General features: G+C 39.7%; 1 protein-coding gene across 1 annotated transcript; it reads left to right on the top strand.

The window, feature by feature from the left end:
- On the top strand, positions 1-10,672 carry LOC139739028 (uncharacterized; the record flags this gene model as incomplete). Its single annotated transcript, XM_071649643.1, has 6 exons — positions 1-645; positions 1,580-1,601; positions 2,546-2,658; positions 4,101-4,169; positions 8,347-8,371; positions 10,553-10,672. Coding segments are annotated over exons 1-6 (994 nt in total), but the record flags the coding sequence as incomplete, so codon positions are not given.
- Positions 10,673-10,949: the final 277 nt, after the last annotated feature.

Genomic DNA, 10,949 nt, shown 5'->3' with positions numbered 1-10,949 from the left:
ATGCAGTCCCAAGCTCCAGCAGGCTGGGGAACCGGCTTTTCAATGCAGGCAGGAAACCAGACAGGGCAGAGCGTAGGGTCTTCTCTTTTACCTCCGGGGACAGACCAGAGACAAAAGAAAGAGGGTTGGGATCAGGATGTATCCCTAGATGATGTGGGGTTTCCGGGGCAAAGCGGGAGGCAGGCGGCGGGCGGCGGTGGTGGGAGCGGGGGAGGAGGTCAGTGGATGGGGGGAGGAGGAGCTGACTGGAGCGCGTCCAACACGTTTACGCCAACCAGCCAGAATGATGCAGGCAGCAGTCAGGGGTTTGGAACGTATGGGGCATCATCTCGGGGGCAAGGATGGTCACGTGGACGTCAGCAAGGTGGTGGGAGAGGGGGCAACAGGCAGGGGGGTCGTGGCGGCAACAGAGAGAGTGGAACGAGGGGATTTGGAGACCAAGATGCTTCCGAGGACTGGTTTGCGGAGATGGCAAATGCGTGGAACAGGGGCACTGATCGCGGAAACAGAGGCGCTGGGCGTGGAAACAGAGGTGCTGGGCGCGGAAACAGAGGCGCCGGGCGTGGTCAAAACGCATTCCAAGGAAGAGGCTCCAGGGGCCGGGGTGGCATGCAAAGACAGCCACAAAATAGCTGGCAGACAAAGGTAAGAGCACCATCAGGACCAGTCAAGGGTGCAGAAGAGTTTTATTGTGGCGTAACTGTACCCAGTGTTTCCATCTTTTTCTAGTCAATTTCTGAGAAAGTTACTGGTCCGATGGCGACTTTTAGTGGTCAGGGACTGTTGGACCAGTGCCAGTGTGCAGCATTGTTTAAAGTGTACCAATACCCGGGAAATCAAATTTGTGTACAGCGAGAATATACACACACAAAAACAAACTATGGAAAAAACAGCAATAAGTCACCTGTGATGGCCCCTGAAAGTATACATATTAAGATGCAACAAAGATCAGATTATATCTCTATAGCATTTTGGCACTTGTGCTCTGTGCATTTAAGTTCTGCTAAAGTAAGTGCCAATACCGATTTATGTGCATTCTCGCTATATGCAGACGTTTTTAAAAAAAGTATTAACATGCCATGTGATGTCCATCAGTAAGCTGATCACTAGCACACATTGCATATCACTATCGTTCAAGATATAGTTTAAAAAATGTTGGTTGCACAATCATTACATTGAAAAAATTGGGTGATCGACTAGTCTATTTCAAGTCATTTTGTTTTTTTAAACTCTCGATAATTTTACATCTACGTATACCCCAATTAAATCATCCAAGATATAGTTTTAAAAATGTTGGTTGCACTATCATTCCATTGGAAAAAAATCAGGTGATCGACTAGTCTATTTTAAGTCATTTTATTTTTCTAAACTCTTGATAATTTTACATCTATACCTCATCAACTAATTAAAATAAGAGTAGCAGATATTGTAATATTTTGCGGAGGGCATGTTTCAAGTATATAATATGGCAAACATAATGCTCAGGGTACTGACTACACTTTGACTTTGCTGAGTGCCTTATTTTCGGTCTAAAACTTTCTGTCTTTGTTTTCTTTCATGTCCGTTTTTACCTAAACAGAACACAGGCGAGTGGGGCACTGGTAAGTCAAGGAACGTTTCAGGGGAATTCAACCCCATGCCATAATCATGTTGGCATTGCTCAGAATAGTGAAGACAAACAAATACAATCTTAATAACCCTCCCCCACCCCCCACCCAAAAATGAAAGAACGTAGTGGAATTTGTTAAATTAAATAATTCATCACAAAAAAAGTTACATAATGTGAGCTGCATTCATACCCAGAAGATATCATTTTCTACATCACGATGTGAAAAGAAGTGTTATTTGCCACCATTCGCATCTGGCAAAATTGAAAAAGAACATTTAAAAATTCCACTAGAGTGCTTAAGAGTGGCAATGATGTACTATGTATATATCCACGAAATGGATTGGAATATTGAATTCTGGTGGTTATTCTCTAGAAAATCTGTTAGTAGCTGGACCTGTTGTTATGGTTATGATTATGGTGGTGATTATTATAAATTACTATTGTTATTATTATTAGGAGTAATAGATAATGATAATAGTAATATTCTATTCATTGTTATTGTTATTAGTAAAGTTATCACTTCTGTCATCAGCAATATTATTGTTGGAAGTGCAGGGGCACCTTGGTTTAATAGAGACCTACAATATTGTAGAAACCATGACAATAACCATACCTTGTTTACATCAATGTATAGGCAACTTGTCAAACAGTTGCAACAATGACCTTGTTATAACAGGTTTCTCACCCAAATCAGGGTGTAAATACAAAGAAATATCAAGAAAATTGGGACCTGCAAAATCACCTTATTTTGAAAGGGCTTTGTTATATCCCACCTCTTTTATAACGAGGTTCCACTGTAGTACAATGTAGTACATGTATATAACCTATTAAAGATATATGTAGCAAAACAAGTGCTACTGAATTGCTTGCCATTTTGCAGTTTATAGACATACTCAGAATGAGATTTGTTCATGAATGGAACTTGCTTGCGTCAAGGTAACTCAAGGGGAGCTGGTCGTTTTGCAGAGATGGAGAGGAAGCAGGGCGGTGCTTCAGCAGGGGCGCAAGGAGAGGGAATGTCTGATGGGTCACAGGTGTATATGTGCGAGGTAAGTTGAATCCTACCTGTACAGAGATGGTTACAGCGATCAATTTCCGCTCATATCAATAGAGGAATGGGTCCCAGAGAAGCCTGGGTCTATCGAGAGTGTTTCCAATGATTGCATCAGTTTGCTGAAAGTGCAAGAGCTGTAGAAGGAAGGACAAGGAAATAGTGGTCATTGGAATGTAAGGGTCTCTTGTGATCTGGTCATTTATTCTAGCTATCATTGTGAAGGGACATTCCCAAATAACTTTCATTTGCTGTACTATAAGTAAAAAAAAAATTACATTGGTACCCCTCCGCAACGATACTTTAAAAATATTTTAGTGAATCAATCCACATACAATTTCATGGTATGAAACTATAACTCATTGCCCACATCTTACAGAAAACTCCTTTCAATTTGCTTCAGTGGTCAAAGAGAAATTAGGATTTTTGTAGAGCATGTCAGGAATCCCTTCCCTCCAAGTTCTGTCTATATTGTGTTAACACATTACATGCAGTTCCAAGAGCATCCAAGTGCTTAACGTGGAAGAATCACACTCCTGACATGCTTTACAACAATCCACATTTCTATGTGAGTGCTTAAACCAAATTGAGTGGGGTTTTCTGCAAAATAGAGCTAAGATGTTTTATTTTAAGATCCTGAAGTAGCATTTAGATGGTTTAATCATATTTGGTGTTATCAATGCAAAAATCTGATTGTATTCTTTTTTTTTGTTGGACATACTGTACATGTACATGTTCAAAATGATCTGAATCCTCTTTTGTTGTGTAAGACGGTTTTGGCTCCTTGCAACACAAAAATTATTAAAAAGAGAGAACATACAAATACATTGTGTAGGTTTCTAAGCTCTTTCCGGAGCAGAGTAAATAGAAATGAAATCTTCAGGGGAACTCTGAAGAATTGGTAATTTTTTTCATATGCAACAAAATAATGCTGTCTTCTAGACATAAGTGACAAGCCCTGGCATCTCTGTTTGAGATTATCCTTTTAAAAACACCATAGTTCCTGACCCTTTGAGGATTTGGAAATTTGAGGGTTGTAGCAGCATGAATAATGTATTACAAATTGAGTGATTAATTTTCTTTGCCTGACGTTACACTACTCGGTATTTGTTAAAGACTGAATTTGAGCTGTAGTGAGATAAAGAGAGTTGATGGGTTCCAGTAGAGCACTCGGCCTGAAATTGAGAGTATTGAAAATTTGCATGGCTACCTGCTGCCACTTGGCCCCCTGCCTCTTTGTGGAATCCCATGAAAGTGGATTCTTACTGGTTTCCACAAAACTTGAATGTGACTTTAAACTGCCACTGTGATATCACCAATAGTTTGATCCCAGGTAGGCAATGTTGTCACGCTTATTTTGAAATGTTTCATGTTGACTCATATTATTTTTAAAAGTGCCATTTTGACTCTTCTCTGTCTGTTACTTTGCATGATTTATAGCTGTGTGACGTGCCCACAACTGGGCTCCAGAATCTGGAGATGCATAAAAAGGGCCAGAAGCACAGGGCGGTAAGTACACTTAATCTTCCTAGCGCTTCCTGCTGCAGTAAGACATTGCACGTTGTACTCACCTTGTAGTGACAGGTCTGTGGGTCTTGAAGCGCTGTTAGCTTTTAATAGCAAATCTTCTCTTTGTAAACCACTAGTTTGAATTTGTACAAAGTATTGTGCATAATATTTTGGTAGAGTTAGGGGAGGGCAGTTGTGCACCTTCAGTAAATTAAAGATTACCTGTTCATATATTTGTACTTTGCAGAATTTAGCAGATTGTCTTAAATAAATAGAGTATGCCATGGACTTGTATGCTCAGACAAAGTTTTTACAAGCATTAGCTTTTTGCCTTTTGGCATGTTTCTGTTTAATTGTTAAAAGCTTACTTTGTGGTTTTAAAACAGAAAAACAAAAGTGTGTCTAAATATTCTGTATGCTTAGACAAAGTTTTTACAAGCATTAATTTTTTGCCTTTTGGCATGTTTCTGTTTAGTTGTTAAAAGCTTACTTTGTGGTTTTAAAACAGAAAAACATAAGTGTGTCTAAAGATTCTGTGCCACATTGAGCAAATGGTACAATGTTAGACATGAAATTAGAATTGAAAAAGGGAGTAAATTTTAAAGACACAACAATATTGTAAAAATCGATATTTTCACGCAACTAGTTTTTCACGCCTGGCCGGGTAAGAAGAGTTTCGCGTGTTTTTAATTCCGCGGAATCAAGACATCAAAGTCTCTACTGAAACATAAGGCAAGCCGAAATATTTGTATGCTGTTATTTTCGCACTGGTTTCTGGTTGCAAGAAATGCGTGAAAATTTCAACACCGTGAAAATGTCCACTTTTGCAGTAAATATTTGATCAAAGTGGGATGAACATTTAACATTGAATAGGGAAGTGATTACATGTTAGAATTTTCCTTTATTTGTCAGCTGATAGAGACCAGGTTTAGGCCAGGGCTAGGTCCTGAGACAGGATTACAGTGAACTACAAGTACCTGAAACAGAGCTTCGTATGTCAGTCAGGTCGCTCCAAATCTACCTATAGATTACCAAAGTGCAATGTCATAGCCATTCATTGCCATGGAAACCGTTTCTATTTATAAACAACTTCAGGCTGTGGTTTCATGTTCCAAAATCATTGTTGAAATGTAACACTTTGGCAAACCCTTTGTCCAAGCTTGCAGGAAAAGGTTTAAGATTCATCTCTGCACTGTAGAGAAAGCTACTGTATGGTTTAATCTTAGGTCAAAGCCATGGTTTCAGTTTCGACTATTTCTTGCAAAGTTTGTTGTTCAGTCTTTGACTCCATGGACAGAATGAATCTGTTGGAAAAAATAGAAAATTATTTACATTTTTACAGTGTATTGCAAAATAACAAATTTGAGCACACTGCCATTCCAGCATCAAATGAACTTTTGATGAATGGAGTGAAGTCAAATACTCAGAATTGTAGATGGAAGTTTTGTCAAAAATGGACAAGTAATCGAGAAGGATGCTACAAAATTTTAATATCTTACATGAACATGTTTTCACATAAATAGTGAAAGCAGCACGAATGTCTTGTATACATATATTCAAGTTACATTACACTCTGTCATGTCAGAACTCTACCACACATGTAGGTTACTACACAAGAATAAGAAAAGTCAGATTTTGGTCAATGATGTAGCAGCTACAACCTCTTCCCCTGAATGTCTGCAGTGGTTGGGTTGTTACAGTGCTACCAAAATATGTAAAATTCTGCATCATATTCCTCTTTTTTTCACATCGAATTATACTTTAAGCCCTGTTTTAACAAACCTTACCCCGACAACCGTGGGGACAACGTCTGGAAAACAAAATCCCTCGCCACACTAATAAAACTGCAGGTTTTGAGAGTGAGGGGTACCCTTTTAAGAGACACACACTGAAAACCTGCAGGTCAGTTTCCGTAACAACCTACCCATTCATGCGCAAAGTGGATGTGGTTACAATCTATGCACGTGATCGGTGAGCAGTGTGTCATTCTTTTTAGACTATTCTGCATGTGTAATGAGTGTATCAAAAGAGTGTTACCGCAAGAGCGTTTTAACAGAAGGGTTGTCCGGATAATGTCAGGGTAATTACTTCAGCTGGCTAGGGTAGAATTTTGCAAAAGTTACCGCAACTGTATTGAACACATAACTAGCATGGGTATGGAGTGGTATTGCACTGAAATACTTTTTCTTTGCTGTTTAATCATTCATTGTACAAATGATGCACAAGACAGAGTGGATCGCTTAGAATTGAGTGTGTGAGTTTAACTTCATATGTTTAAAGACTGTTTTAGACTGTGTCCAAAGTTAAATGAGAGCATCCAATTCTCAATGATCCACGAAATAGGCCTGTGCATCATTTGTTTTTATAAGATGGGCCCATGAATTCATGAAATTCAACCTTTTTCCCCATCATGCGTCTGGTACACTTACAGTACATTACAAGGCTTGAGCCATGCTTTTGGATTTTACCGGACACATGGCTCAGTGTGGATCGGTAAAAATCAGTTCATGATAATTGACCAATCAGATTGCACAAATTGTAAAGCCCATTTATGATATGTCAATTATTCGATTACTTACTGGTGTTTCCTTTTGCATTACCGTACAGTAGATACATGTATGAGAATTGATATTGATTCTACTTGTACGTTATATGGCAACAGAAATTGTACAAGTGTTAGACTTACACTTGTTTCCGATACGATTTTGAATGACTTGATAATGGCAGTACCAATTACTGCCATTTATTGTTCTCTGTTTTCTTCGAATGTACATGTATGTCAGGTCATGTTGCAGCATTTAGCTGTCGCCCGAGTCCTGACATGATTGAAACACAACAACTTGTGCCCGTAAAGTCAAACCTTGTATGCGTCAAATAGAGCAGCCAGGTACCCTGAGTCTTCAGGGAACCTCCGGAGTAAGAATCAGCTTCAGCAGAAGCTGAATTAAGCGGCGTCACTGCATTTCATTTTGTCTTGCCTTTGCGCCCACCAACCCTAGACTTTGCGCATTTCTATCTCCTTTTTTGAAAGACATGACCAGAGTTCAACCGAACTTGCTGGAAATTGGTCTTTGAGGAGCAGGGCATGCAAAAGGGGCTGAATGAGTACAGGGACCCTGTTGCATAAAGGTATACAATCAAACAAATGTCAGATGTCCGCCAATCAGAATTGAGCATTCACAAACTTTGATTTACTGACTTTTTGTTTGATCTCAACTTTTATGATGCAGGGCCTCCCACCATCGCGTAGGCCTCACATGATTTGATGCATGCAAGGTTGACTGCCTGTTCAATCATTTTTCATAATTACTGTTTATGCCATATGTGTCTGATTTTTTGCAAATCCGGACTTCTGAGCAATTTTGCGAGCGGTTCAATTTGTGATTTGAGCGTACGTTAGTGAATGGAGAAATGTAAATGCATGCATTACATTCACGTCATGGCCAGAGTTAATAGTTTCATGTGCTTTTAGATTCGCGAATAGCACACAACTTGCGAACTTTGCGAAAATAATGATCTCGAGAAATATATGGCGTACACAGTACTCATTGGAGGTAGCAGTAATATGAGCAATATGAAATACATTCATTGCTCCTATTGCAGCAGTATTATTGTTGGCAGAGAGACCAGTGCAGCTAAACGATAATAATCATTAAAAGAGAAAAGAGAACCAAACTTATCACCTGTTCAAAAAGTTGGAAAGCGCCTCGACCAATCATATCAGGGCCGTTCACCAAAACAAAGATGGAGGTAAATGTCAGGCAGAGATGTTGGTGCCTAATTTCAGATGTGGCTGTAGTCATATCTGAATACTCTGCACTAAACTGTTCTGCAACCCTGCCAAGTGTATTGGAGTTCTCCATTTATCTTGGCAAAGGATTGTAGGGGAGTATATGACTCTGTTCAGGCACTTATTTTACCGGTGGCCGTGGTCAGGGTTTGAACCAGTGACCTGCTTTTTCCCTGCCAGGTGTTCAAAACCACTGAACCACAATACCAGTGTTTCAATTAGTGTGACTTCGGGGTTAATTTGCATACAGAAATTGGCTGTAGAGGTGATGGAAGATAACTCTTTTGATACTGCGGTGATAAGTTTGGTGAAACCGGCTGCTGAAATACGAACGCTCTCTGTCCAATGCAATAAACAGTTTCCTCCATTTTTATCCCCATCCTGCAGAACGTAGCTCGCCAGGAAAAAGGCGGTAAGTATGCGATAAGGATAATCAAAGAGTCGATAGATATCCTCCAGTTCCAGCAAAGCTCAGAACTGGAAATATCTTTGTCCTTGAAAGTGAACACACACACACACACACACATACACACACATGCACCCACACACTACACATGTTCAGAGACACAGACACATACCCACGCACTTTTATGCATACACATGCACACTCTCACACAAGTGCACACACAGACAATGTGTGCACACACACAAATGTAACTTTGGACCTCAAACATCAGTGGAGAACAAGAGTGCTGAATATGCACCCATTTCACTTGTCAAAGTGAAAGAAAAAAATTTATGTGGTATTGTGGTATTGAATGGGAAATTTGTTCAAGCATTGTACATGTACATGGCTCAGCAAATGACCATTTTCTTTATTGATGTCTGATTTTGAAATTAAAGAATATCTTTAAAAAAAAGCAACAGCAAAGAATATGAAGCTTATGAAGTAAGGACAGGAAAAAATATTGCCTCTTGTCTGGAAATGTAGTAGATTGATCTTATGGTCAGGGGGAAAATGGCTTTTTGAAAGGGATAGTTTGGGGCTCACATTTCTAATTATAATATTTCACTTCTTTTTGAAGTTTTTAGCTCACCTGTGAGCTGATGTGATGATTCATCTTTTGGTATCCAGCTTGTGTTGTGCATTATGCAAAAACTTTTTACATTTCCGGTTTAATATTGAAAACTCCTTGATGGACTTTCACCAAATGTGGTGGGTAGCATCTGTAGGGTGATAGAATCTCAAATTGTTCAAATGGGCACGGTTTAAAAAAAAAAAAAAATCTGAGATATCATAAGGGCAATTGACATAGCCGCTGCAGAAGGCTTGGAAAATAATATTTGACTTGGCATATCTCGGGAACAAGTCAAGAGAATGTTTATTTTTCACTCAAGTCATGGAATTCCTCTTAAATTTTCCTATAGATGAATCTTTCTTCTTTGGTAAAATCATGTTCTTCTCTAGCAGTGGTGGTACCGAACACTCTGTCACTTTTGAACAGATTGTCCCATTGTCCTCAAACATCACAGATGTGTTCTTCTTTACATTTCTGTGCTTTAATACTCAGTCCACTCGTGTAATGGGTTTAATTCACCAGGGCATAATGTAGATGAGCGTTGACTTTGTGATAATTAGTATGACTTCCAGTGGCAGCTCCAGGTAGGGGCACATGCCTCCCTTTATTTTTTTTGTGTTAAAAACAAGAGAAATAAAAAGGAAAAAAATGTTGGGCGCGTGCACACAGTGCCCCTCCCCCCCCCCCCCCCCCTTTACGGAATTCCTGGATCCGCCCCAGACCTCGTCTCAAAGATATGATGGTGGTACACTGTAGGCTTTGGCGGGCATCTAATATCTCCGTCTAATTTATGAGCGAGGATTTTCTCTTCCGCTACACAAACATGGTTTTCTTCGCCTAAGATGGCTCCTTCAGTAGAAAGGCTTCTCTCCAGAAGGCAGTGATATGGCATTATCCACCCTCCTCATTGCCATGTCCCATTCGTACACCTGGGTTGAGAAATGACCTCTAATGACTATGAGTTCATAATTAAATCTGAGGATGTACAATGTATGCATTCGAACTGAGGATGTGCTACTACAGTACCTGTATAAGCTGTTATTTTCACGAGGGTTAAATTTTCGCGAAATTTCGCAATCACAGTTGGATCGTGAATTTAACCACACACGAAATTGTCACTATGCGCTTTGTTAATAGAACATTAATGTACAATGTAAGTGTTGGCGTCGATTCGCAAAAACAACCTCTTATGAAAATGTCTATGACCTTGTAATTCGCGAAAATATCTGTATGCTGAAATAACAGGGTATACAGTATCCTATTCCAATTGCAGACCTGTATCGAGTTCATCACACTGTTTGTATTTGTGTGTGTGTGTGTGTGTGTGTGTGTGTGTATGTGTAAACGTGCGTTTGGGGTTCCAGTTTGAATAGTACATGTGTGTATGTCTGTCAAATAAATTATAGGTAGCACCAGGATCTTTGTATGGTTCTTTATGATCACATTAGTATCTTTTTTATATTTTGAAGTGAGTGTGTGGGTGACTGGAGGGGGTGTGGTTGAAATTTGAGTCAGAATTTGTACCCTTTCCATTACTTTTTTTCTTTACACTTTATTTCCCTTTTTTTATCCAGAGGAAATCCACAAAGGTTCCAGAAACAAGTCTTCTGGGAAGAAACGGAAGATTGCCTCAGATGGCTCAGAGATTCAGGAAATCCAGCCAGTCATTGATAGCTGTCTAGAACCTCTCGTCGGTAAGTTTCACAAGCTGTGCATTCTTTCTGGAGGTGGTGACATATAAGTGGTCGCATGTCACTAATCCGACACCCACGAGTCATACAGCCCATGACTTTGATGCTAAGCAAACAGGGTCCCAGAAATGTGCACGTTAAGCCCCATGTTTTAATGTTGAACTCGTAGGCTGTTTTTACCTGGTGTCGAACTCATGGACCTTCTTTGCGTAGTGTCAAACTCATGGGCTTTATGACTCATGGACCTTTGATCGTTGTTAAACTCATTGGTTATGTGACT

The sequence above is a fragment of the Diadema antillarum genome, unplaced genomic scaffold (genome assembly GCF_040938485.1).
Source record: "Diadema antillarum isolate AM-2024a unplaced genomic scaffold, OU_Dant_1.0 seq00000780_RagTag, whole genome shotgun sequence".
Classification (NCBI taxonomy): domain Eukaryota; kingdom Metazoa; phylum Echinodermata; class Echinoidea; order Diadematoida; family Diadematidae; genus Diadema; species Diadema antillarum.
This window is presented reverse-complemented; position numbering and strand designations above follow the sequence as displayed.